This window comes from Aspergillus neoniger (assembly GCF_003184625.1).
Source record: "Aspergillus neoniger CBS 115656 unplaced genomic scaffold BO87scaffold_4, whole genome shotgun sequence".
NCBI lineage: Eukaryota > Fungi > Ascomycota > Eurotiomycetes > Eurotiales > Aspergillaceae > Aspergillus > Aspergillus neoniger.
The window spans coordinates 698,625-724,024 of record NW_020291132.1 but is presented as its reverse complement, the minus strand read 5'-3'; the positions used below and the strand labels follow the sequence as shown (position 1 = coordinate 724,024).

Here is a 25,400-nt window from a genome sequence, read left to right as displayed (position 1 = left end):
GTTGAGGGAGGGGTGCTGTAGCTTGTTTATCATGAACCTCAGAAGAACGACGACGATATTTCGGAGAGAATCCAGTGGTTGTTTGATCTACTGCAAGAGAACAAATTATATACAGATGATAATTCAAGCCTTGATATCTTCATTTACTTCATTCGTCATTATCCCGTTACGCCAAATGTAGCTCATCAATACCCTCTACAGACGGTTCTTCAGCGGCGTCTCAAACCCATCTTCACCCGTATCCTCCCGATGCAACCTACTCCCCCTGGGATCTACCAACGGATCAGCCGACACCGTCGCCTTAATCTGTCTCCCAAAATACTCAATCACAACTGCATCCGCCTCGCGAACCCTCCCGGGCAGCCATGCATACGCAGCGGGCTTCTTCGTCGTATAGCTAAATACCGCAGTAGTAATATACCCCACGGGCCTGCCCTCAAAATGGACAGGTTCCTTGCCCATAACCATAGAATGACCATCATCCACAGTCAAGCACCGTAGACGCCTCAGCGGAGGCTGTTTCCGCTGCGCCGCACTCTGAAGCGCAGCCTTGCCCACAAACTCCTCCTCCTTGTTAAGATCAACAAGATGCGCAACTCCCGCTTCGAGCGGATCATGCTCCGTCGTCATGTCTACTCCATATGTCCGAATTCCTTTCTCCAGCCGCAAGGCGTTCATAGCGCTACGGCCTGCGGCGACAAGACCGTGTGGTTTACCAGCTTGCCAGAGTATATCCCACAGACGGGAGCCGTATTCGGCGCTTGTTTGAATTTCCCACCCGAGTTCGCCGACGTAGGATTTTCGGAGAGCGGTTATGGGGATGCCGGCTACAGTGGCGCGTTTGACGGACATGTAGGGAAGTGCGGTGGTGGAAAAGTCGTCGTTGGATACGGCGCGGATTACGGCCCTTGAGCGAGGACCCCAGAGACCAATGCAGCAAGTGTTACCGGTGATGTCGGAGACCTGGACCCATTGGGCTGGGGTGTGTTTTCCTTGACGACGGGCTTCGACGGATAGGTAGGCGACATCGGTTGCAGTGTTGGCACCGATTTGGAAGAGGTTGGGTTCCAGGCGTGCGACGAAGATGTCGCTGCGGATCTTGCCCTGGGAGTTCAGGAGGAGTGTGTGTGTGATGGCGCCGGGAGGGGCGGTGATGTCACTTGTGGCTAGGCGCTGCAGGAGGGTGGCTGCGCCGGGTCCAGATACTTGTACGCGGTGGAAGGAGGTTAAATCGTACATGGCGACGGCGTTGCGGGTTTTCCATGCTTCCACGGCGGTGATGGGGGAGGTGTATCTCGAAGACCAAGTGTCTCGGGGAGGTGGTTGCCATTGTTCTGGGAGAGCGTGTAGGAGCTGTGCGTTGGCTTCGTACCAGAATGGGCGTTCCCAGCCGCCGAGTTCAAGGAAGAAGGCTCCGAGTGCTCGTTGTTTCTCGTAGAAGGGGCTCACTCGGAGCTGTCGGGGGGACTCTCTCGGTTGTAGGGGATGGAGAATGTCATAGATCTCGACAAAGTTCTGTTGTGAGGTCTCATTGACGTAGTCCTGGCTCAGCTGTACTTCCTCAAAGCGAGATAGCTCGCACTCTGTGAGGTCGATGGTAGATGCACCGTATGTGAGCATCTCCGCCATGCTTCGCGCGACTCCTGCGGAGTGAGTGACCCAGACGGCTTCTGCTACGTAGAAACCGTCGAGGCTTGACGCTTGTCCGACGAGGGGTCCTCCGTCTGGGGTGAAGGAGAAGATGCCGTTGAATCCGTCCTGCAACTGCGTATCACGGAGGACAGGCAGAAGCTCCTGTGAGGCTGTCCATGCGGGTGCAAAGTCTTGGGCCGTGAACTCGAGCCGCGAGGGCATATGCTTCTCGTCCACATGCTCCGGAGTCTGACCCAAAGTCGCCGCCACCACCGGCATTGGACGGTGTCCATAGTATCCAATTCCCACCTGGTCTCCATGCTCCCGGTAGTATAGATCCTGATCCTGATGCCGCAAGATGGGCATACTCGCGTTCATTCCGTTCGGACGGTTGTTGACGTCGCGGTTCGCTAGAGCGGGGACTGTGGTTGTCTTCGCATATTGGTGGGCAAGTGGTAGGAGAGGGATGGAGACCCCGGCCATAGCACCGATTTCGACGCCCCAAAAGCCGGCGCAGGAGATGACGATATCAGCAGGAATTACACCATGGGAGGTATTCACGCCCGTCACACGAGATCCTGTCTTTTCAATGCCTGTAACAAGCGTCGAGCCTCGGTAGCGGACCCCGGCCTGCTGGGTCCGGGCGATGAGCAGCTGGGTTGCGCGGGCAGCTAACGCGAGACCATCGGTCGGAGTGTGAAGACCAGCGAGTACGAGATCCTTGTTAAGCAGGGGATACTTCTCCAAACACTCTTCCTTTGTCAGAAGACGCGCTTCAACACCCCAGGACTTCGCATAGCCGTACTTGCGCTTCAGCTCTTCGACTCGGGCCGGTGTCGTAGCTACCTCGAGACCTCCTATGGAATTGAAGCACGGCATGCCATTCTCATCATTTAGCGATCGCAGCTTGTCGACCGTATATTGCGCAAGACGAGTCATCGTCTTAGAACCATTGGTCTGGAACACCAGCCCGGGAGCGTGGGATGTTGAGCCACCCGGCAGGTTCAACGGGCCCTGCTCGATGACGGTGATATCCTGCCATCCGCGCGAGACCAATTCATCGGCGAGATTGGCGCCCACAATTCCTGCTCCTATGATGACCACACGTTGTGTTGCTGCCATCTTCTATCTTTTGGTAAATTGGATGTTCATTCGTTGAAGTTGAACAGATAATCTGTCATACATATTATGAGCAGTCCCTGGCGGAAGGTCCAGCTATTATTGACAGCTGGTGAGGGCAGTGGCCGGCCAGACTGGCCGGACCAGCAACGGCAACAATTCCGTGGCCGAGCCGATCATGGATGATGGATACTCTAACAGGCCAACACAACCGTCGAGGTGCAGGAATGATAAGACCATCAAGCAGATCGGATGGAAGGCGGGGATCGGGCCAGGGAACCGTCTCCACCCGGATTCATGCAGTAACGCTTCTTGGGCCATGGAAACATTGCCCTAATGGGGCAAGGCGGTGCTAAGCTGGCCTGGAAGCTTGGGCCACGTCTCTTGCAGTTGGCTCGCATTGAAAGACAAGTAGATAGTATCCGTGGTCATCATCGCATGACCTGCAAGCTTTCCGACCGTGGATGCGAGGCGGGGAGTGAACCAGATGCAGCTGTGCGGGGTTAACAAGACAATAAATGCTGAATACTGATTGTAATCATTGGTTCAGATAAGATATTATGGTTAGCTTAACGAAGAGAGGCAACTATCTTAACTACAGCTAGATCTCCATGCACATCAACGTTCCCAGCCACGGCACATTGTTCGTCCTCATATGACTCCACTCACCGACAGCCCGGAACCCTTGCTGCTCATAGTACCTACCACAGAGATGTCAATACCCACATTAAAGAAGACAACATGGGAGTACTAGAAACAAACCTGATCAATTTCCTCTCATTCCCCGCCCACCCATCCACCCACAACGCCCTCATCCCTCTGGCCTCTCCATACTCCCGAATCCCCCTGATAAGCGCCGCTCCGGCCCCGCGAGACAGCTCCCTCCGATCCTCCCGATTATCCGTCACCATAACCTCGAGGTAAAGAAATCCTCCACCACCATGGTTAACATCCGGTATCGGAAGATGAGTCTGCGTCTTCACATAATTCGGCACCCAGTTTTCGCGCACGTACGCAACTCCAACGGGTAAGAAGCGTCGTCCGTCGGGTGTCACTCGTACGAACTCAGCTTGAAGCTGTCCATCATCGTGCTGCTGCTGCTGGTATAATTCTCGCTCGGCGATGAACATACGGAGATTACTATCCAGGCCGCTAGTCCCTGTGAGGCGGAACTCTTCGGAGTAATTCAGTTCTTTTAGGGTTGCTTCGGCGAAGTCCCCTCGCTGGGAGAAAGGGGTCTTGCCCCATTGGTCGAGACTGCCGATGGAGGCCAGGAAGGGGAGGGAGGAGTCGAAGGCGGACAGGATGAAGGCGTGGTCGGTGGGAGTGGGTTTGGCGGGGCGGAGGTGGAAGGGGGAGGTTGAAAAGGTGGTCATTTTGGATACTATTGTTGATGATTTTGTGGGTTATGGGTGTAGAGACAGTGTTGCTGGGCAGTAGGTAAAGTGCTCGGGCTAGATGTTCGTTGAATTGGGATTCTACTACTCAGGGGGTTCAGTGGGAATAAAAAAAAAAGGCTGTAGGTTTCCCCAGTTAATTTCCGTTATTAGTAGTGTGTTTCTTATCAGGGAATAACTAATAGACTAGGCGCTAGCATTCATTGTCATCTAAATGCACTGCTCTTTACTAGTGCCATATTCCCTCATCCGCCATTACCATCACAACTAAACCCACCTATCATAGCTTCGCAACCCCTACCTGGGAAAGACACTGATACATCTCGACTTCAAACTTTATATCGCCTTTAATACAAACAAATGCCCAGAGAACAATCCTGGAGCTATACCAATCCGGTGAAGTCCACATTTCACGAATGCAGTATGGTTGTGTAAATTTCGCAGGACCAATAATCAGAGTAAGATATGTAGCGTGCGAGGTTATCATTGTATCATTGTGAATTGATATATCTGCGCTAATGTCTTCATATGCGGCTATATCCATCAATGGGACACGTCTAAGGTTAATACTGCTCGAATCAGACACTGCTCAACTACTGATACGACATAGCTTCAATCCTAACAATCATTTCTTCTTCTATTTAAGGTTATTCCCGGATTCCCTCAATGCAGCCACATGAACCAAAGGTTCGGGACTCCATAGTCACCGATCTATTCCATTCTCTCCCATACAAGAACTGGCTAGTAATTGAAGCGAGAAGGCGAACTATTAGTCCCACAAGCTTGAACATGATCTATTTAAGATCAATAAATTCCCACAGAACAGAGAGACAGGCACGTAGGTTCTCGAATCGAGATTTTCATACTAACTCTGATCAAACTGTTATTGTTTACCATCACCCACCCACCCACCATGAGCTCCACCCCCACCCCCTGCACAGCATGCAGCTGGACCCCCGAACGCCAAAACCACTGCAACTACAAAAGCCACCTCAAACCCTTCTACGAATCAGGCGACCGAGGCATCTGGTCCCTCGGCTCAAAGGTAATCCTGAAAGACCGCTGTCCCAACCATCCAACCTCCGAGGTCCCAAACATCCACTTCGTGCAAGACCGGACCTGTATCCCCGTCCCCACTATCATCGAATCCTGGGAGGAGGGTGAAGGAGGGTGAAGAAGATAAACACACCCTCACCTTAATGCGACGCATGCCCGGCCAACCCTTAAGCAACGTCTGGTCAGAACTTAACCCCAACGAAAAAGAAACCATAGCAAAGCAAGTGGACTTCTATCTCCACCAACTCCGATCTCTCCAGTCCGATAAAATCCAATGTCTCGGTGGCCGTCCAGTTTTCTCTAAGTATCTGTTCAAGAATGATTCTAGTAGCTCCTCTGGTGAGATTACTGAGATTCCCCGCGGCCCCTTTGCATCTGATGATGAGCTTTGGGCTGAGATGGAGCGTGGGTTGGATGAGAGGATTCCAGAGGCTGCGAGGGTACGGCTGCGACAGCGCATGCCGGCTGCTATGCCGTATACGTTTACGCATGGGGATCTGACGATTGGGAATATTATGGTGGAGGATGGTGAAGTTACTGGGATTATTGGTTGGGAGACGGCTGGGTATTTTCCTGTTTGGTGGGAATATGTCGCCACTTCGGTTCCTGATGGTGAGGAGGATAGGGAGTGGAAGATGTTGTTGAGATGGTATTTGCCGGATTATAGTGCTGCGCGGGAGTTCTGGTTGGAGTATTGGTATCTTTGTAGGGATTTGGAGGGTGGGAGGGGAGGGAGGTTGGGGGATGAGATGAATGACTGAGTGAGGTTGTGTTGTTGGTGGGTTAGTTGATATAGAGGGTGTGGAATGGCTAGTATGACAATATGAAAGAGATTATGGGTTGTTTGAATCTGTGTTTATTTTGCCTGTAAGACCTAACATGTACAATCCTCCTTTAGTACAGATCTAGTCCACAAGGAGCTTTCCACCCTCTGGAAGCAACTCCATCACAGCCTCATCTCCCCCATGATACCGCCGCAAATACATCCAAATAGCAGGACACTCCACCCTCGCCCTAAGCCCAATCCACCAAATACAACGTCCAGCTTTTCTATACCACAGGTACAGCAACACCAACGCAACAGGATCCCTCTCTCTCAACAACCCCTCAAACCCACCCTGAATACACCGCATAAACATCTGCACCGGACCCATCGTCACCTCACTATCCTCAACCTCCAAGATCTGCGCTACCGCATGAGCAGCATGGAAATACGGATTCGTTTCCGCCGTAGAATCATCCGTGATACCACACAGCGCCGCTAAAGCAGGAGGTATACCCTCTACACCTCCCTGTGGCAATGGCGATTGCACATAGGCAAACGTCCCCGCCATAACATGAAAGATACTATCCGAGCGCAACGGATTGACTATATTCCACAAGGACATTTTCCCTTTGTTCATATGCACCCAGTCCAGATAGGAGGAAGGGGAGGGGTTCAGAGGCCATGATTCTTCTGGGCTGCGTGCGTTTGGGGATGAAAAGGTCAGAATTACTAGCGCGGCTGCTGTGCCCCATATGGGATCTCTGTCGTTGGGTTCTATGGATTCGCGAAGCTTCTTATTGAAGAGGATGGTGCTTTGCGACCAGTGGTAGCATTCTTCTAGAGTGCGGTGGCTGTCGGAGGGGCTGTTTAGGTGGCGGTCGTAGGTGAGTGATACTGCTAGTGAGGCGTGCATTAGGTATGGATGCTAGGATTTGGTCATTAGTATCTTAAACTGGACTTGTGATGGATGGGTCGACTTACGGTGAAGGCTAGTTCAAGGAGCTTGCGATTTACTTGTCTCATGTTTGGATCATTGGGGGTGATGAGGCTGCGCCCTAGATACCGGGTGATGAAGTCTTGGCATCTGGTGTTTAGTTGAAACAAGGTCGATGCGTCTGAGGTCCAGATGGCATTGCTGAGAGGAGGCTGCAGTCCCGCTGCTGATGCTGTACCTCGAACCGTCCATGACCGTCGCGAGTCAGCGGGAATGGGGTGGAGGTCGGGAGTGGTAGATGTTAGGAAGTTGCAAACTACCCCGAATGAACTACAACGCTTGCATTGTGGTTTGCTTTCGTCGCACTACATGATATGGATCAGTAGGGATGGTTTATCTACGAGGTGCTAGGGGCACCCACCTTCAGTTTCCGCAGCTTGCAATTGCGGCACCCGAATCGTGATCTTCGCCGTGTCTTTCCTGGGCCTTCCCGTGCTTCTCGGGAGTCAGTCGATGTCATTGTAATTGAAGGGAATTGGATGCTGGAAGGATTTGGGACGAGTGGTAGTCATGGCCCCCAATACCTGCATTTAGTCATGAGCTAACCGTGTCTCGGATCTTGCATCTCAACGCTAAACCCGCACTCGGATGCAGACATCGCTGATTGGCTGCCGCTTGCCTCCACAGGATCAACAATAGTAGTATACATCTAGAGACGATTGACATGCCATGATACATATTTTCAGATATAAAAGGGGAGTGTAGCTCAGGGTTTCACCCAGTAATTATATTTCTAACTCCTTCACAGACATACAACTTGGAATCCGTTCGAGACACCAAGAAACCTGCCATCTATACCATACACACTACAACTTCTACCCCTTTAAAGGCTTCAAACTTCACCACCAAACCAGTCATACACTACTACAACTACAAAGAAAGAAAATGCCCACCCACCTCGCCGCCCTCCTCCCCTCCAAATCCTCCACCCTCACCCTAACCACCCGCCCAACCCCCACCCCAGGCCCCAACGACCTCCTCATCGCCGTCAAATCCATCGCCCTCAACCCAGCAGACGCCATCATGCGCGAGACAGGCCTCTTCATCCCTACTTACCCTACCGTCATTGGCTTCGATCTATCAGGTCTAGTCCTGGAAGTCGGCACCAACGTCCCCAAACATTTCCATCCAGGAATCACCCGCATCGCCGCCTACTCCGCCTCCGTCTGGAAGGCCTGCGATCCGGACTATGGCGCTTTTCAAGAAAAGTGTCTTGTTCCGTGGCAGCATGTTGTGCCGCTTCCGGATGAAAGGGTGATGATCTCGTGGAATGAGGCGGCTATGTTGCCTGTTACTATACAGGTAGCGCTTAATGCGTGGGAGAGTATCGGTTTGCAGCTGGTGTGTGACACGCAGACCAATGATGGCATTAATGGTCAGACTGGGAAGAAGAGGGAGGTACTGTTGGTCTGGGGCGCATCCTCTAGCGTTGGTTCAATGGGTGTGCAAGTTGCCCGAGTGCTTCGGGATCAGCCTGGGTCTTCGATTGCTGCTGTGTATGCTACTGCTGGGGCGGCGAATCATGAGTATGTGCGGTCGTTGGGTGCGGATCGTGTATTTGATCATAGGGACCCGAATGTTGTGGATGAAATTGTTAAGAATGCTAGAGAGGCTGATTGTGTGATTCGGTATTGTTTTCTTGCGGTAGGGGATGTGCGGATGTGTCAGGCTGTGCTGGGGGCTTTTGTGGGGGCTTTTGTGGGGGATGTTGAAGGGGATGAGAATGTGATGGCGAAGATTGCGTCCGCGCCGGTTGTTCCTTCTGATGTGGAGGTGCTGGATGGGGTGAAAGTTATCTTTGTGATGCCGGCGATGGATGATGAGGAGAAGAGGTTGGATCAGTTTCGGTATTGGATGGGGACGTGGGCGAGGGAGAATCTGGCTAATGGGAATATCAGGCCGAGTCCGGAGCTGAGGGTTGTTGGGAGGGGGTTGCAGGCTGTTAATGATGGGTTGGATGAGTTGAGTCGAGGGGTGAGTTGTACTAAGTTGATTGTTGAGGTTGCGGAGTGATGGGATTAGAGGGTGCTTTGCTTGGTGGAATGACGTGGAAATATAGATCAGGGTTCGTGTAGTATTATGGAATAGACATTCAAGATGGAGGACTGTAGACCTGGATATATTATGTAGCAATTGCCAAAGAAAATACTAGCGGCACGCACAGTATATAAACGAGCCATTCACTTTAGATGAACGTAGGAAAAAGGCAGTAAGCGTTCGAGAGTTATAAGTATCAATGCGATTGAAACAACCTAGGGCACACTCAGGACAAAGTCACATTTATAAAAATATCAGACGCAGCTGCCATGGAAAGCCAAACTATGCCAGTCTCGACTTCACATCTTCAACAGAAAGTACTGGCTGGACTTCTGCATCCTCATCCTGTAAAGGCGGAAACAAAACTGAGTCCACAACATGACACACTCCGTCACTGGCCAAGCCATCCTGTATAGTCACATTTGCAATTCCATTGACCATCATTGAAATCAAGCCCCCACATCGGGTCACAGCAACCGTTAGATGTTGCCCATCCAAGCACGTAGGCAAGGGAAAGCGACGAACTCCCTTGAGCACACGCCACAAGCGATCCCCCTGATTCTCAGGCGTAGGAATCGTATGATCGGGTGTAGCTTCTGGCGTCTGTATGAAATGCTCTGGCGCAGAGTCCTGGTCGTAGAGACGGTTCGAGTACAATGATTGATTCGCAATGACATGATATCTCAACAGAGCCTGAAGAGATGCAGCCCCTTCATCGCTAAAAAGGTATGTCAGGACATCCTCGGGCAGCTTGCGGAAAGCTTCGTTGGTGGGGATGAACACGGTTCCGCCGCGACGAGACTCATCCTGGAGAAGATTCTGAATAGCTTCAGACTGCTTCACTGCAGACTGGAACAGGTCAAATTCGGATGACGGCAGAGCAGCGAGAAAAGCTGCAATGGTTGGTCGCGGTGGGAGAACCTGGTCGATTACATGGACGATACCGTTTGCCATCAGATGATCCTGTTCGATTACGGTTGCATGGGAGTTCACGCGAAGGCCGTTGAGTGAAGGACGGACTGTTATCCTCTGGACGCCATTCAATCGGTCAGGATAGAATAGTGTGTCGATTGTTGGGGCTGTTAGAAGGAAATATATTGGAAGAAATGATGGCGAGATGTGTCTTTGAATGAGAGCCAGAACATCTTCATCAGATAGCTCATTGTTCAGTTGCTGAAGCGCAGTGTTGCTTGGGGCCCAGATAGTGGATGAATAGTCTTGGTTCTGCAATAATTGTTTGATATGAGGGACCCGGTCCACCAGTCGGATAAACTCGGACGTATCGGGTTTCGCTGCAAGCAACTCATAGAGGGTCACTGGAGTTTTCTTTGCATCGGTCAAGTGTGGCGTGAGTGCGTGACAGTATCCAGCATATTGATGTTGAAGCTGCTCAAGGCTGCTTTCGGTTGGGGCAGCTGCGGCTAACCTTTGCTTGAGCTCGGATGCAGTCATCATGAATGATTCATTGAAGACACAGATGATCGGATGGAGAAAACTAGACCTGGGTGAGGCCTTTAGCTGATATACTTCATTCTGTGCTTAGTTGATGCCTGTCAGATTTTAGGCCCGTTGTCAGATAAGTAACTTCTGGAGATAAGCAATAGTGGCATGACCCAAAACACCCCGACAGACACAGCTTGATTACTCTAATTCGCTATTGAAGCTACCTCATGAACACGACTGCCTGGTTTGATTCTGTCCTTGTCTGGAAAACACACACACACACACACACACACACACACACAGACAGACAGAGTACTAAGTGTTCTAACATGATAGTTCAGAAAAGAGGCTCATTTGTGGCGTAATCTTCCGGCTTCCTCGACACGGGTGATCTCAAGGGAACCGTGTTTTTAAGTGCCCAGTCCAAGACAGCGTCATAGTCTCTGCACTGGTGATATGTGTTATAGTCCGGATACGGGTCATTGAGGCCCTCAACCCAGTGAAACATGATTAGTCCAACCCCAGCATTGCACATTAGAACCTCGCGTAATGTCTCCGTGCAGTGATCTTGTCCCACAATATCAAATTAGATAGCTCGTTTATCAAAGTGATGTTGGCGCGGGCTGCCGCTCACCTAGATGTCCTCTCAGCATTTGGTTGTTCAAGTCGGCTTCGCTGTAGTAGTTGGAATGTGAGGCTTTGCGTAACATATTCTATTAGATATGGACATATCAGTCAGGCCGCAAGTGATCTAGTTCTATAGAATACAGGCTTACCAAGCAGTGTAGATGATGAAACAGCTCCAAAGTGGCCATATATTTAACCTGCCCCTGATCACCATCCCCGACTGGAATAAGTGAATTAAGCCATTCGGGGTTCGACGCAAGTGGAAGCCTTTTGGCTGTATCACGGTCAACGGCAAGCGTTCCCTGACGGCCGTCGAGCGAAGCTTGACCAACATCAGTCCAAGTCCGCTTAGATTGCGGGTTACCAGAGTCAAACTACTCACGATTTTTAGTAAACAGTTCCCATTCGGCATCCACGGCATCTGATCCTGGTGTATCAACGAACCGAGATGGGTATCTACTCGGAATCCCAAAGGTGACATTGTATCGAGTTGGTTTCACTTCTACTGCGTCAACTACCGGTGCTGTGGCATGTCAACCTATATATGAGCATCAATCCTGGCGAGTATCAAAGTAGGGCCAGACTTACATACACCATGCCATCTCAGTACATGGGCTTGGAGCAGGGGCAATAACGAGACTGAGTGTGAAGAGGGAAAGAGAGAACAGGAGCAGTGTTCCATGCATCATCCATGACTGCTTTGACAATATTCTCGGGCTAGCATTTCCCGAAACTCGAAGAGCTTCGTCAACCAGCGGCTTGTACGACCCACGGCTCGCTTGCATTGTAGGCTTTGCGTCTGGAGTCGATAGCAGAGCGATATGGAGCTCGATGATTGTTATTCTTTTACCCTAGACCGTATCTGACACTATCTGACGCGTGTCAGCTTGTCAGATCTCACCTGTCAGACCGTGGATCTGATCACCCACAATTCCTGTAGTCCAACAAATACTCCCCAGTGAGTACGATAATATACACCACTAAATGGTTTTAATTTTATCAACTGACAGAGCGACTGAGCAATTCATAACTGATGATGTGGCCGAAATTCGAATCCGCTCGAAGCTTCCAACGCCTGAGCGACACGCCATCGCCCGTGCCTCATCCAAAGTGGCTGGCTAGGGGAGGTTTATACTGGCCTCGTAATATTCACCTATGAACTGGTATTGTGCTTGATTCTCATGGTATACGGGCTGTGTGCATTTTACGCGGGATACTTGACTAATAAACACGGAAGACCCGTCATCATTCCTTGTGCGGCTACCCCACCCCAATCTCCTCTCTTTTCCTTTTGACCTTCTCTTTTCTCCCTCCAATGTATTCTTGCTCATGCATACGATAAACAGTGGATACCCAGCGACAAGTTTTTGAATACAATGCGTCGTTTGCGGATGGACCTTCACCACTGACGGATCAGGCGTGGGGTGAGTTGTTTCCTGTCCAGGCAGGATTCTTTCGCCATCCCGTTATTTCCCCGGAGCGAGCGGCCATCTCGATATTCCATCAATTGCATTGCTTGGTAATAATATGCTCCCCCTACACTCCAGGATGGCCCAGCCTGCTAAGTCTTCGTCCTAGAATGCAATGCGACAGGCATATTGGTTACTGATCTCGATCGCCACTTCTCCCGATGAGACCCTCCTGGAACAGAGCATGGATGACATGATTGCACCTCGCCATTTCAGCCACTGTACCGATCTTCTCCGACAATCGCTCATGTGCCGTCCGGACCTGACTATGGAGACATTGACTCCCGAGGGTGGAGTGACAGGGTTCGGCACAGAGCACGAATGCCAGGATTGGGATCAGTTAATGAGTTAGATGGCTCGGTGGGAATCTTATGGACAAACGCAGGCGTACAACCAATCAGAGCATGACCATCACAGACATCGGTAGGGGTTAAAGAAGGAAACCAAAATTTCCTTGACTTTTTAACCGTTAGGAGATTGTTCGAGCGGATGTGCCTGTAACGGCCAAAATGTGCCAGTAGCTACCTTGCTAGATAAATGCATGGCACTGAGCTCCTCGATATAACAATTCTGTACTTTAGTAAAGTGGTAACCCTCCAGTAAGTGGCAGGTAGTTTGTAGAAACACCCATCCAGTGGTAAGGCTGTCTTAGAAGGATCCTATGTAACTACTACTGGTGCAAATGATACAATATAGGCTTCGGAGAGATCATGGAAAGTATGCAACAGGTGAATCGCTATAAGTTTAGTCTAGGCATATCGAACCAAAATGCCGTCCTCCCTGTTCAAATAAAAGTGACCTCGTTGAATCGTAGCAGGATATTCGACGCTTCCCCTCATAATAAAAGTTGATATACCGGCCCTTCACTACCTACCTTTGTCATGTACATGTAATGGAGGGGGGTTTAGGTGCACTACTCTACAAGCACCACTAGAGGCAAGGTCGGCTAAACTGTATACAAAGACTTTTAGGGCAATAAACTCATCTTCGATCTCTCTTAAGTAGGTACACAGTTGCTAATTAGAATAGCAAATGCATCACAACCTGCAGGCTGTTTGAATACAACCACCTCGATATTCACCTTGTGTCCAGAAGGGAACGGCGAGGAAATTAGTATTTGGCCTCCTACCTCTTGTCCCAGTACTGCACGGGGAAGTCCTGGGTGGCTTCCTCCCTCTTATCCCAATACTGCACAGGAAAGTCCTTGGTAGCTTCCTCCCTCTTATCCCAATACTGCACGGGAAAGTCCTTGGTGGCTTCCTCGCGCTTGTCCCAGTACTGCACAGGGAAGTCCTTGGTAGCTTCCTCCCTCTTATCCCAGTACTGCACGGGGAAGTCCTTGGTGGCTTCCTCCCTCTTGTCCCAATACTGCACGGGGAAGTCCTTGGTGTTCTCTTCGCGAGCCTGTTGTAAGTCAGTATCTCATCTTGAAGAAAACAGCCCAAATGGGTCAGTAGGAAAGGAATCCATCACGTTTTGGGAGGCGGGGGCAGGGAGAGCAGAGGCCATCTGCACCGCCGCAGTCACAAGAATAACACCCAGAGACACGGCTTTCATTTTGGAGGCTCAGGGAATTCAATGATCTCGGATTGGAGTGAGGATTTGGCTATCGAGGGGGTGGATATAGTATCGAGTGCAGCTACTAATAGCAAATTTCCTTCGCTTGGTGTTATCTTTCTGTGCCTTGCCCAAGTTACATATATCTTGCCATGGAACAATGGTGTCATTCCCATTGCTGACAGACAGTAGTAGGGATGACAATGTCAGCAATAATGTCATCACGATTCAGGGTTCACACTAAGCGACATAGTACTATGACAGCTACTTGTCATGACCTTGATGACACCTATTTGGGACCGTCATCTGGCGGCCAGAGCTGATCCGGTGAGCATATGTGCCCACTTGTGATTATTTTGTATTCTCCCATCTCACTCGAATCGAATGACATTGTTGACTGGCAAAAAGAAACTGATTATACTGGCGATGTTCGCGTCATGAAAGGACAACAATAAAAGAAGCGCATAAGGACCTATATATTACCCGGGTCGTAGTTTGCATATTTAAGAAATGGCATGCTTAGCTGCGTATTTGTTTGCTGTTCGTAATAATTCATACTTTCTCTCGCGCAAGATACGCCCTGGCATATTGAAAGGTACTGCCTCCAAATCTGCGAAGACCAATGTACACACAGCCAGGGTTGTAAGCGTACAGTACGGGCATAATCTCATACATTTCTTGGTTCAGCCATAAATCTTATAAGCTTTCCAGGCGGCAATCATAGGAAGAGATGGCATAACACATAAAAGATTTACAGATTGCTAGCCATCGCCACATATAGTGAAACATAAACACCATGGCATAATGCCGGTATTCAAGAGTTAGTAGTCAACAAAATTGATGACGTTGAGGTGCGGACCGTGATACAATAGAACGCAGTAAACAAGCAAGGCGACGAATTGTGGATTCATTGGAACAAGGCGCAAGACTTTATATGACACTGCACGATCCATGGAATTGATTTTAATTTTAATTATAAATGAGAACACAGCCGCGGAAAAGTAGATGGATTTAAACATGGGCGGGAAATCGCGGGTATTTAAGGCAAAGAACTCAGATTTTGCTGTCCTGGAATTCGCTCGATCGGATGGTTTATAGGAGCTTGTCTCTCAAAGGCCCATTGCAGTATGGCCTCAGGGTCGCGACAAGAATGCTGGAAACTTAGAACCAATGTAAACATAAGTTAGCGAGTTGACTCACCATGGTGCTGAAGTCCGGAGTTGGGACCGCCATTCCTTGGACCCAATGAAACATGATTAAGCCCATGTCACCATTGCACATCAAAACCTGCCGGATAATGTCGATACAGTGGTCTACTGAGTAATCAGAGACAGAATGATAGGAGACAGGGGGGAGGAATGGAATTTCGTGAGTTTCTACTAACCTGTATGTTCACGTCTGTGGCTCGATGTACTCATGAAAAAAGGATCTGTATGTTGATAGTAGTCCAGATAAGTCCACTTCCGAAGAATATTCTAGAGCCGTTAATTCGGAGCTGCAGCTATCATGTACTTATGCTAACTTACTAGACAATGAAGTTGGTGAAATAGCTCCAGCGAACCCATATAACCTTCCCCATTCTCGTGGTCTAACCGAACGAGTGTTTCGACGGAGTCATCGTTCGACGACTGGCGAACTTCGTCCATTGAGATATTCAGTACCACTGCCGTCTCTACCATCCAAGCTATATTCACTCTGTCATTGGCGGAGACTTTTAAGTGCTTTTCACGTCGTTTTGGGGAGGGCTCACCATTTGTTGTAAACCGATCCCACTCGCTGTCCAACTGAGCACTGGGCTCTCCACGAAACTTATTCTGTGCGTACAGTGCTCCATTCAACCGCAATGGGGACCAAGGGATTACAGCAGGCTTAGATGCTGTTTATGTTAGCAAACATCTGTATAGGACTGCCTCAAAATTTGCCTGGCATCCGAGAATACATACTCCATTCTATATCAGACGGGCGACGATGCCGACATGCGTCGCGGGTTTCCCAAGGCGGTGCTGCATGTATCCAGTATCCTATACTGAAGGATACAATGCTCACTGCCACCAATATGGCTATATGGGCCCCATTCCTCACGTTATTTCGTCTCGGAGAGGACTGTATGCTTTCATTCTCAACCAGGAGCGGCTCACTAGGAGATCCTTCCTGCGTCTCGACCTTGGACAGTTTCCATGCCATTTCGAATTGCCACAACGCAGTCCTCCGTCTCAATCGCGGTTAATTTTGTGCGAGAAAGTAATGCGAACCGAGACAAGGCTGCTCGAGCCATCATGTCAGAGGCATGAGAAGCGTCAGAGGTGTCAGAGGTGTCAGAGGTGTCAGAGGTGTCAGAGGTGTCAGAGGTGTCAGATTCTAAGGGTTTTGCAGATGAACATAATCTTTGAGCCATATTCCATATCCACTGCAACAGGAATTGCTTCACTAGTCCCCTAGATTGGTCGCAAGCCATGGCTTGGTTCTCCTCTGTGTTAGGGAAGAGTATGATCTGTGGATCAGAATATCGACACCTGCCCATCGATGAGGATCATGACGCGGATGCATCATCACGAAAAGCATCCATACCATGGTGGCGGACAACATGGGCTCTATTTTTGGCCATAGTACTATCTCTATTTTTACTCATCGTACTTGTCTCTCTACCCTCATACGTCTCAAGAGGAAACCAAGTCACAAATGTGCCCTCTCCAAATTACCAGCATTGTGGAAACAGCACCAATGTCGCAAGGTCTCGCGGGTGTCAATTCGATCTAGTAACATACGCCTGGCTACCTGTCTCCTGCATTGAGCAGGAGACTCTAGCCGAATTTCGCATCTGGCTCGAAAGCTCAGAGCGAGAATTTGGCAGCTGGCCTTTTTTTGCCGACCGTGAAGGAAACGAGCGTGTCGCCGACGAACAAGCCTTGTCGGAGAGGGTGGGGGTACCAACTCACTCGCCCCAGGAGGAGCATTTGGGACACTGCATTTTCCTATGGCGCCGGCTGGCACGTACGGCCTCTACAGGGCCGCTGCTAGATATCGGGCTAGGCCATATACACCATTGCACTGAGAACTTACTGGACCGGCTACGGGGAGCAAATCCACTGGATTCAGAGAGGCCCCATTCGGTGTTCGAGGTCGGATTTGGCGGATGCATAACAGTCTAATCAATATTCTGACCACTGTCTGTGCCCACGTTTTCCACTTGTATCGAAGCGATCAGCCATGAGGTAATGATACCCGAGGTTCAGACCAGGATTGGCAAGGAAGGGCACGCACTGTGCCATTCACAGTGGCGAGCAAGGGCGCATGTATCGGGAGTAAGAGCACTATGATATCATTGACAGGGATAATAGGGTGATCAGGATGGGGGAAAGAATAGTGGCGGAAGGAGTAATGACTTCTACCTCAATATTAGGTAGCTTCGATACTATTTTGCTACCTAGGGAACATGGGTCGGGTGATTTCATTTCCTAAGTTGTATTTCGCACCTTTCGCACTTCAATTCGGTTATAACCTGGACGCACTTATCAATGCGCTCAGGTATCAAGTTAATTTATTCGGAGATAAGAATGTCGGGGTCGGAAGGAATGGGCTTCTTGAATGGTGAGCTTCGCGCTCAAAGCCTCGCCTCGTGCATTAGCTTCCCATCTAACACCACTAGTACCACTTACTGGGAGGGGAGACCACCAGCCAAGAATTGATTATAAGGTAAGACTCGTATTTCACTCCCCCCACACGAGAGGGACCTCCCCCTTTCTATGAACATGGAAGACAACCTGCACGGGATCATCGATATCAAAGATCGGCGGCGGATCCAGAACCGGCTGTCGCAACGCAAACGACGTGAGTGCTTTTGTGGGCATCTTAGTTTGCCTTTTTTACTTCTTACTCTGCTTCTGTCCCCCACTTTCTCACTTTATCACTAGGAGAGCGCTTAAAGCAGAAAGATAACGACAAAGATTCTCGCGAGCTTGGCTGTCCGGATGGCCGCGCTTCCTCGACCTTGAGCTCCCGTGCCCCCAGTGAACTTGACCAAGCTATAGTCGGAGGGCCGGAGATGAGCATGAACACCACCACAATGGCTCCGGAGCTTCTAGAAGACTGTGTTCTATTTACCGTCGAGCACTTCACTGAGCCGGCTATGAATCTAACTGCAGACGGGGCGCTCCTCGACTCTACGCAGGCCGATCTTCCGAATTATCACCGGCCCAGTAGGCGTGATTTGTCCAGGCCTGAGGAATATCACAGGCCAAATAACTCAGCGGGTGACCACTGCTTCTGGAAAAAGACAAACAAATCGACCCGAAGCCCACGCCGGCACGTGCACCCAGGCGACAGACCATTGTCCATCCTGAAATGGAAAGCTGATCGGATTATCGACCAAGTCCTTTCCATGTATCAATTTAGCGTACAGTTGGAGATTGTTGAGGAAGACCCAACTATTGTTGATATCATGGAGAGAGTCCGGGCACGGTTTCAGGAGTTACGGCCATATCCCCTGTCAGTTGAGGAAGAATAGCCCACGGCCTTTTCATTCTAGTACTAGTGTTCGTTATCCGTTCATTGCAATAATACAATTTTACCTGGTGTGTTCGTCGATACCAGACATGTCCAAATGCGTTGGCTCGAGAAGGTCACAAACCCTCTTCAACTAAGGAAACCCCTTGTTTATCTATGTGCTTATCTAGTACGAGCATCTATACTTTCCCCTCTAGTCTGTGGTACCGTGTACTCTGGAGTGTCGAATTTAAAAAAGCCAGTGAATTGACAGCGTACCATGCGGTTATACAATATAGAGTAACCAGGCTGATAATATCCTAGCTTCCTCATCAAGGCCAAGTGACCACAACTTAATAAACTTCCCACCCGCATCGTTCTGTCCAACTATAATCCTCAATACCCTTCAGCCTCTCCAGACGAACTCCCCATACTCCCATCCACCCTCTTCACCTCCTCACCTCCCAACCCATCCACCCACCCATCTTTCCGATGATAATATATCTCCATTTCCAACTCCGAGCACTTAACCCGATGCTCATCATCAAGCGTCCCCGACTTCACCGCGACAACTGCCTCATCATCACTCGACCGTGACGTGAACGGTGTTCCGCAATCAGGACAGAACTCGCGTAGTACCTGTACACCCCTCTTACTGCTGTCCGTATATAGCTTGGGTGTACCCTTCGTGTACTCGAAACAAGCCCGTGGGATGATAATATTGGCAGAGAAGCTCGAGCCCGTGTAGCGTTTGCAGTGGGTGCAGTGGCAGATGATCAGCTGGTATTTGTTAGTGGTGGACTTGGTAGATTATATGATTGTAGATAGTTGAATTGGGGAATAGTACCTTTGGGTATGTCTCTGGATCTGGCAAGGTAATGCGATATGTGATGTTCCTGCAGAGACAGGCGCCAGTCAGGTTGTTCTGAGCCATAATGAGGGCTGGGGGAGGGGGTGGTTGTGGCGAACAGAATAAACAGCTTTCGGGCTTTTATATTATCAGAAGTTCGGCGTGTCACTGGAAGGGCGTGGTTCGGGAATCACAGATACTACAGTATGCTTCAGAGCCAGAATGCTTGGTACCCAGCTTTGACCCACTAGGGTCCATACTAGCATAATTTGGAAGCTATTTTTATACTGTGATGGTGGACAGCAATTGACACCGAATACGAAGCCAAGAGAAAGTGAAACCGGGCTTGTATCTATAATTAGTCCACACACGATGGAAAATACTGAACCATGCGCGTTGATTGTTCCTGACGGTCTCGGTGAGTCTATGCAGATAGTGCGTCTGAACTACCCTAGGAGTGATGATTTACATATTTGTACATCTAGGATGCTTTTCAATGAAGTCTGCACTTGAATTCGCAGGAATATTCATACAAACCCAATTGCAGGATAAGATCACAAGTAGTATACACAGTATTGAACATGGCAGCATGGGATATATACACAAGCACACAGCCGGAAATACAAACATAATACAACAATAGTGGAAGTGATATAGAACGAATGCCACCCCGAACTCACAGCAGATCATCAATCTCACGAATCTGCCCCAGACAGTGCTTCTCGCTCCATCGAAGCGCAATCGACTTCGGGTCAATGTCAATGCGGCCCAGTACGGCCTCCAACTCATATTCCTCATCCCAGCCCTCAATCGTCTCCTGGAGATGGGCCTTCTTGTACAGACGCCGTTCATCGAGAGGGCGCTTGAGTAGCCGGCGACCGGCCTTTTTCACCGTCGGGTTTGTCTTGAGCTGCCACAGCTGGGGATCGCCCTGGCTCTTCTTCTCCAGAAGTTCAACGGCATGCGTCAGATATTCGATCTTCTCCATGTCCCGTGACGCATCCTTAGATCCTTCGGCCGAGCTTAGCTGACGTTGCAGGTTTCCAGTGACCCGGCGGGCTTCGATGACAAAGTCACGGTTAAGTGCGCTTCCTCGGGCCAGAGCGGTCAAGATGCACCACCGCATGCCATGCAGATTACCAGTCGCGGCAAACGCACGTATGAACATTTTCATGCAGACACCATCATATGCCAACGAGTGCCGGAAGCGGGACATGTAGACATTGGCCAGCAGATCAACGGCCAACTCAGGCTTCTTCACTGCGATCAGTCTTCTGCTGGTGGCTACCGTGATGTGGTGCTTGACTGTCATCTTCTTGTTTGACCAGCACAGCTCATAGAAGCGAAGCACGGCCATATTGATCAGCTGGCCTTCAGCCTCAGAGTCGACCTCCATGATCTGGCGGAAGAACTGGGGGAAGAAGCGAACCAAGTGGCGAATATTCTTCCACTCGGAGTCGATCAAAGCACGAGCAGCACCGACACCCTCTTCAAGCAGAGTGCAGATTACTGCGAGTTCAACATGCAACTGCTTGAATTGGAACCGCGCGTTCTTGGCATTCTCAAAGCATTTCAACGCCTCCGTCAGCTTACCGACATGCATGTAATGAGACATCTGCTTGTGGAGCTTTTGGTATTGGTCAACTGGCCTCGAGGGAGTCATGTGTTGCAGCGTTCGTTGATACCACGGTAACGGGTCCTGCGTGTACGGCATCAAGTTGACTTCCGCGAGTGGGAATGACCGCTGGTCATATCCAAGCACTTGTTGCGATGTGGCAGCTTGTCCATACTTCGCACGAGCTGCCTGCAGCATCTGCCAGAATCCCACTGGCGCTTCCTCAAGAGCGTGTCGACGTTTTCGGAGCATTTCCAAGAATTCCTGCTCGTTGATGAAGTTCGGCCAACGGCGCTCACGTGCGAACCGCACAAATTCATCAACCATTTCCTTATTACCCTTTTCCACGAATGCCTCCAGAATGTGCTTGTAAAGAATTTTGTCGGGAACCATCTGGAACTTCTCGATATAACGGTAGACAAACTCGCGGATCTCTTCACCGGAATGTGATACCCAGTATTCGAGGAAGATGCGGTCAAATATCGGCGTAAAGTCATACTTCCTCGAGGTCAGCTTAAGCTCATGCATCTGCTGTAACCCAGCGTCCACGCCCTCCCAATCACAGGCCAAAGCCCTTCCAAATACCAAAAGACCCTTTGTTCGGCAGCGAAGTGGAATGCCGTATCTAGTCGTCATGTCTTTAACCAGTGCTTCCGCATCAGCCAGCCGACCGAATTCCACGTATGCTTTGATCACGGGGTTAAAGAGCTTGTCAGTGGGTTCCTTTCCCAAGCGTGGAAGGATAGTCAGGATCTTCTTCAATTGCCCGTTCAAAAGCTCGATACTCCTTGTCTTCTTCCAAAGCCCGGCGAGATAGGCGCCGCATAAGCCGCAGCCACGATCAACCTCGAGGTTCCGCAGAAGAAACCATTTGGCCGTAGTAAGTCGATGAGACTCTAGTAAACATCGGAGCACGATATCGACCATTTCCGGTGGCACTTTGAATTTGTGCATGTATCGGGTAAATATAGTGGCGACGGATTCGATGCTCCCCTTTCTCGCTAGCGCGAACATCAAAACTTTCCACATACCAGGAGACACTTTGTCCACATCTTCTAGGCGCTCGAAAATGTTCCTCGCAACCATAACGTTTTCTTCTCTGCAATTCGCATAAAATGTCTTGACCGTAACTTCCCGTCTATCTGTAGATATGCCGTTCAACGTCGCGGGGTGGGCGTCCAAAAACAAGTGGGCGGCATCAATAGGGCGACCGTGGTCAAGAAACTTTTGCATTTCTTCTGTGACTGAATCATGCCATTGAGCTACATCTTCTGTTTGTTTCTCATGACCTTCGGTTGTTCTTTGGTTCGCATTGGCAAGGGCGGATTTTGCTCGGTCCAGTGCATCGGTCGATCGTGTTAGGTTCGGAGGGAGATCGGGAGCTGAGGTCAAATTGGCTGGTACTTGTCCGGGAGTAAAGGTGTCAATCAACTTTGAGCGTGCAGTGTCCATATAAGTCTCCGTAGGGGCAGCAGGTTGTTGGTCTTGCAGCTGGACATCCCAGCTCAAGTCGTCACCACGGACGTCCACCCCAGCGGGGACAGCTTGCGCTTCTCTGAACTTCCGATCTTGCTCCTTTAGTGATTCCAAGCCCATAAACTCTCCTGCCTCAGCCGCCTCCATCATACGTGCTAGTCTCCTTGCTGCAGATGTTGCATCGTAGTTCGGGGCTGAGGTTTGCAGGGCCCGCTTGTTTTCGACAATTCGTTCCGCAACGCGCACCCGACGATGGACGTCGTAGGTAATGGCTGCAACCGTGCAAAAGCTTCCCACAGTCGATCCTGCAAGAGCCAATCGACGGAGGACTCGTAGGGCATTTCGTGATGGCACAGCTGGTGTGCCGCTGGTGGGTTTGGAGACCATGGTGGTTAACCTTGCGCACCGCTGACAGCGGGCTGGCTCGGATCACCACTAAATCATTAAGTGAAAAAGAAGGCTACGAGGATTCAATGACAGAGGAACCGTCAGGAACCCCGCGCCGGCTGGTCAATTGAGACAATTGGAGTTCTATGATGGAGTAGGAGGGATTCGGAGCTTGTCGGTCGGAAAGTTTGCACCAGCTTGGTCGAGTTGGTCGCTACCGCCCGCCGTACCGCATCCGGTCTTTTCCCGGTGTGCCCACTCGTCTTACTAACATCCTTTACCCGGCCTTTTCTCAGACTTACTACCTTATACTCTGACAATTAGTCCATGGAATCATGCTACAGTGGTCCTTTGGCGAATTCTATCGAATGTATAAACTGCTACCCAAAAATCACATATATAATTGAACAAATCTATACGCCGATCGTCACGAAGATCAGTCTAATCGTGACCCAGATCAGCGGACGCGCGTAGTATAGTAACTGCTAGGCTCCACTTCTAGCATCACTAGAGAATAGGATCCGCCACGAAGCCTTCGTCATTAGCCTCATCTCGAGGACTATTTGGGTAAGAGTCGTCAAGAGTAACTGTCAAGCACAGAGTCGTTAGCAGACCTTCCTAGACAATGAGGTATGTAGGTCACATACCATGTGGTTTGATGAAGAAGCTGGCACAGAAGGTGAGCAAGAACAAGGCCCCCAGGACAACAAATATCGCTGGAGTGAACTTTCCAACCGTCAGGCTGTAAAGGAGGCTGCAAGCGGTTGGAGAGATCACTCGAGCCAGAGCATGCAAGAGCCCTTTTGTGCCAAGGATCTGACCCAACCGTTCACGAGGGACATGTTTCGTGAGAGAGGATTGCATTGTCGGTATCCCCATGCCGCCAAGTGCCATGACGATCCCCGAGAATACCATGATGGAACCCTGATATGACATCGCAAAACCCACATACCCAACCATGTCTAGGAAAAGCGAAAGTCGTATAATAACAATCTCGCAGGTGCTGGAGCCGGGAACGATGTGATCTGGTTTTGGTGGTTCACGGAAGATTGCGATGATGATCGGATATACAACAAAAAGGTTGACGACCCGGGCGATGCTTATAATCGATATGAAGAGGCTTGATTCCACATTGCCCCAGTCAAATTTGTACTCGGCATAAATGATGATCACTTGAGCGGTTCCCAACGCTACCCCGAATGCAATGGTATCCATCGCTGTAAGAAGAATGATATTCCTGCGCAAAGCCGGGGTCGCGCCGTGGCGATTGGGGAAAAGCGTGCCGGGACGTCCTACTGGCGGTAGCAAAACAGCCAAAGGTGTAATTAGCCTTTTGGGGTTGAGGTTCTCCAGGCTCAGCCAGCCTGCCTCCCCTTCGTCGATGACTTTTCTTCGATGACTGTCCCGCGCTTGCCGCTGCTGGTCTGTCGATAATGATTCTGGGATGATGGTCATGACTGCAATGAGGTAGAGAACATTCAGGGCCAACGAGGCCTCAAAGGTACTCAGTGCCTGGCCTGTTTTCTTAATCAAGATAGCCGCCAGCAGAGGCCCAGCTGCGGTTCCAGCGAAAAGAGAACCGTATACGTACCCGAATGCCGCACTCCGCTTCGTTGGGATGGTGCAGTCGGAGGCATACGACATTGTCAGTGCCATGATGGTGGTGAAAGAACCACAGACGCCATCGACGATGGCAGCCAGTAGAAGCACATGCACAGACACAAGATCTGGCTTGGCTGAGACAAAGACGAAGATAGCCTCCGCCAAAATGGTCCCCAATGCGTTGAGGGCCAGTATCTTTGTCCTACCGTAGCGATCTGATAGGTGACCGAGTCTGGGGCATGCCAGCGCAGATAGTATCCCGGCCAGGAGATTGAAATATAACTGGAACTGAGCAAGCAATGACTGGACTTCGGGTGTCTGACACTGCGAATTCTTATTTCCAATGATGACAGGCAGATACGTGAAACCCGGGTCCTGGGTCGCCTTGTTCGCCATATAGTCCCTGCAAATGAGAGACATCATCAGGTTGATTTTGGGCACTGCAGTGCCGCCGATACCTAGCATATAGAAGACAAGAAATGGAAGAATCCAAAGGATCTGTTACGTGTCAGAAGTCGCGGGCACGACCATTGTCCATTGTTGATGGAGACTCACGCTTGGCCGTCTCCATGTCTGCCAGAAACCCCCCTGGCCGACGGGATCATCATTTGGTGGGTTAGCCCGATGGCCATGCTCCGGTAGCGACTCTTCGTTGTCTTGTTCCAATAGAGGGGTTCGCTCATGGGTGTGCATGGGGTCTTCCCAAGTCTCCAGTCCAGTATCAATTGGCGCAGAAGCGTCCAGTCCGGCTTGCAATCCCGGACCAACCTCGGTATGCGCAGTCGGCGATGCGCCGCGCCTGATTGTGGACATGGTGCGAGCGGTTTCGCACCTTAGAAGCAGAATAATGGGTAGAGCAACTAGGCTGGTGCCTACATTTGCTTGCTCTGG

General features: G+C 50.2%; 13 protein-coding genes across 13 annotated transcripts; 4 read left to right on the top strand and 9 right to left on the bottom strand.

Moving 5' to 3' along the window:
* Window positions 1–164: 164 nt before the first annotated feature.
* BO87DRAFT_373159 (GcvT family protein) lies at window positions 165–2,940 on the bottom strand. The gene has a single exon (XM_025622466.1). It carries the CDS (start codon window positions 2,752–2,754, stop codon window positions 196–198), a length of 2,559 nt encoding a protein of 852 aa, XP_025483753.1. The 5' UTR covers window positions 2,755–2,940; the 3' UTR covers window positions 165–195.
* A 412-nt stretch (window positions 2,941–3,352) lies between these two features.
* On the bottom strand, window positions 3,353–4,208 carry BO87DRAFT_455818 (GNAT family N-acetyltransferase; the record flags this gene model as incomplete). The annotated part of the gene is made up of 2 exons (XM_025628688.1): window positions 3,514–4,208; window positions 3,353–3,452 (listed from the first exon to the last, which is right to left on the bottom strand). The coding sequence occupies exons 1-2, from the start codon at window positions 4,125–4,127 to the stop codon at window positions 3,353–3,355; spliced, it is 714 nt and encodes a 237-aa protein (XP_025483752.1). The 5' UTR covers window positions 4,128–4,208.
* An 853-nt stretch (window positions 4,209–5,061) lies between these two features.
* On the top strand, window positions 5,062–5,965 carry BO87DRAFT_299926 (kinase-like protein; the record flags this gene model as incomplete). Its single annotated transcript, XM_025619114.1, is given in 2 exon segments — window positions 5,062–5,308; window positions 5,328–5,965. The coding sequence occupies 2 exon segments, from the start codon at window positions 5,062–5,064 to the stop codon at window positions 5,963–5,965; spliced, it is 885 nt and encodes a 294-aa protein (XP_025483751.1).
* A 144-nt stretch (window positions 5,966–6,109) lies between these two features.
* BO87DRAFT_350998 (Zn(II)2Cys6 transcription factor domain-containing protein) lies at window positions 6,110–7,424 on the bottom strand (the record flags this gene model as incomplete). Its single annotated transcript, XM_025621107.1, has 3 exons — window positions 6,110–6,895; window positions 6,952–7,269; window positions 7,326–7,424. The coding sequence occupies 3 exons, from the start codon at window positions 7,422–7,424 to the stop codon at window positions 6,110–6,112; spliced, it is 1,203 nt and encodes a 400-aa protein (XP_025483750.1).
* A 425-nt stretch (window positions 7,425–7,849) lies between these two features.
* On the top strand, window positions 7,850–8,977 carry BO87DRAFT_299936 (alcohol dehydrogenase; the record flags this gene model as incomplete). The annotated part of the gene is made up of 2 exons (XM_025619115.1): window positions 7,850–8,796; window positions 8,863–8,977. The coding sequence occupies 2 exons, from the start codon at window positions 7,850–7,852 to the stop codon at window positions 8,975–8,977; spliced, it is 1,062 nt and encodes a 353-aa protein (XP_025483749.1).
* A 306-nt stretch (window positions 8,978–9,283) lies between these two features.
* On the bottom strand, window positions 9,284–10,497 carry BO87DRAFT_326682 (fasciclin domain-containing protein; the record flags this gene model as incomplete). The annotated part of the gene is made up of 1 exon (XM_025620157.1): window positions 9,284–10,497. The coding sequence occupies exon 1, from the start codon at window positions 10,454–10,456 to the stop codon at window positions 9,284–9,286; it is 1,173 nt and encodes a 390-aa protein (XP_025483748.1). The 5' UTR covers window positions 10,457–10,497.
* Window positions 10,498–10,647: 150 nt separating this feature from the next.
* BO87DRAFT_412890 (oxidase ustYa family protein) lies at window positions 10,648–11,856 on the bottom strand (the record flags this gene model as incomplete). The annotated part of the gene is made up of 5 exons (XM_025626533.1): window positions 10,648–11,011; window positions 11,079–11,157; window positions 11,221–11,393; window positions 11,454–11,594; window positions 11,664–11,856. 5 exons carry the CDS (start codon window positions 11,854–11,856, stop codon window positions 10,782–10,784), a joined length of 816 nt encoding a protein of 271 aa, XP_025483747.1. The 3' UTR covers window positions 10,648–10,781.
* A 479-nt stretch (window positions 11,857–12,335) lies between these two features.
* Window positions 12,336–13,096, top strand: BO87DRAFT_373156 (uncharacterized protein; the record flags this gene model as incomplete). Its single annotated transcript, XM_025622465.1, has 2 exons — window positions 12,336–12,590; window positions 12,650–13,096. A coding segment is annotated over exon 2 (163 nt), but the record flags the coding sequence as incomplete, so codon positions are not given.
* A 569-nt stretch (window positions 13,097–13,665) lies between these two features.
* BO87DRAFT_422293 (uncharacterized protein) lies at window positions 13,666–14,097 on the bottom strand (the record flags this gene model as incomplete). The annotated part of the gene is made up of 2 exons (XM_025627107.1): window positions 13,666–13,944; window positions 14,014–14,097. The coding sequence occupies 2 exons, from the start codon at window positions 14,095–14,097 to the stop codon at window positions 13,666–13,668; spliced, it is 363 nt and encodes a 120-aa protein (XP_025483745.1).
* Window positions 14,098–15,127: 1,030 nt separating this feature from the next.
* Window positions 15,128–16,281, bottom strand: BO87DRAFT_412889 (oxidase ustYa family protein; the record flags this gene model as incomplete). Its single annotated transcript, XM_025626532.1, has 5 exons — window positions 15,128–15,250; window positions 15,298–15,410; window positions 15,482–15,572; window positions 15,624–15,973; window positions 16,041–16,281. The coding sequence occupies 5 exons, from the start codon at window positions 16,279–16,281 to the stop codon at window positions 15,137–15,139; spliced, it is 909 nt and encodes a 302-aa protein (XP_025483744.1). The 3' UTR covers window positions 15,128–15,136.
* Window positions 16,282–17,512: 1,231 nt separating this feature from the next.
* BO87DRAFT_412888 (uncharacterized protein) lies at window positions 17,513–18,671 on the top strand. The gene is made up of 3 exons (XM_025626531.1): window positions 17,513–17,685; window positions 17,744–17,925; window positions 18,009–18,671. The coding sequence occupies exons 2-3, from the start codon at window positions 17,841–17,843 to the stop codon at window positions 18,599–18,601; spliced, it is 678 nt and encodes a 225-aa protein (XP_025483743.1). The 5' UTR covers window positions 17,513–17,685; window positions 17,744–17,840; the 3' UTR covers window positions 18,602–18,671.
* A 170-nt stretch (window positions 18,672–18,841) lies between these two features.
* Window positions 18,842–19,558, bottom strand: BO87DRAFT_350994 (GFA family protein). The gene is made up of 2 exons (XM_025621106.1): window positions 19,427–19,558; window positions 18,842–19,359 (listed from the first exon to the last, which is right to left on the bottom strand). The coding sequence occupies exons 1-2, from the start codon at window positions 19,511–19,513 to the stop codon at window positions 18,976–18,978; spliced, it is 471 nt and encodes a 156-aa protein (XP_025483742.1). The 5' UTR covers window positions 19,514–19,558; the 3' UTR covers window positions 18,842–18,975.
* A 547-nt stretch (window positions 19,559–20,105) lies between these two features.
* BO87DRAFT_393703 (MFS general substrate transporter) lies at window positions 20,106–25,322 on the bottom strand (the record flags this gene model as incomplete). Its single annotated transcript, XM_025625075.1, has 3 exons — window positions 20,106–22,917; window positions 23,635–25,007; window positions 25,065–25,322. 3 exons carry the CDS (start codon window positions 25,320–25,322, stop codon window positions 20,106–20,108), a joined length of 4,443 nt encoding a protein of 1,480 aa, XP_025483741.1.
* Window positions 25,323–25,400: the final 78 nt, after the last annotated feature.

Excerpts from the sequence above, each read along its gene's own strand:
- BO87DRAFT_373159 (XM_025622466.1), bottom strand. The coding sequence starts at position 2,754 with ATGGCAGCAACACAACGTGTGGTCATCATAGGAGCAGGAATTGTGGGC.
- BO87DRAFT_412888 (XM_025626531.1), top strand. The coding sequence starts at position 17,841 with ATGAACATGGAAGACAACCTGCACGGGATCATCGATATCAAAGATCGG. Across the intron at positions 17,926-18,008 it reads GCTGTCGCAACGCAAACGAC|GAGAGCGCTTAAAGCAGAAA; the intron begins GTGAGTGCTTTT and ends CTTTATCACTAG.
- BO87DRAFT_350994 (XM_025621106.1), bottom strand. The coding sequence starts at position 19,513 with ATGGCTCAGAACAACCTGACTGGCGCCTGTCTCTGCAGGAACATCACA. Across the intron at positions 19,360-19,426 it reads ATCCAGAGACATACCCAAAG|CTGATCATCTGCCACTGCAC; the intron begins GTACTATTCCCC and ends AACAAATACCAG.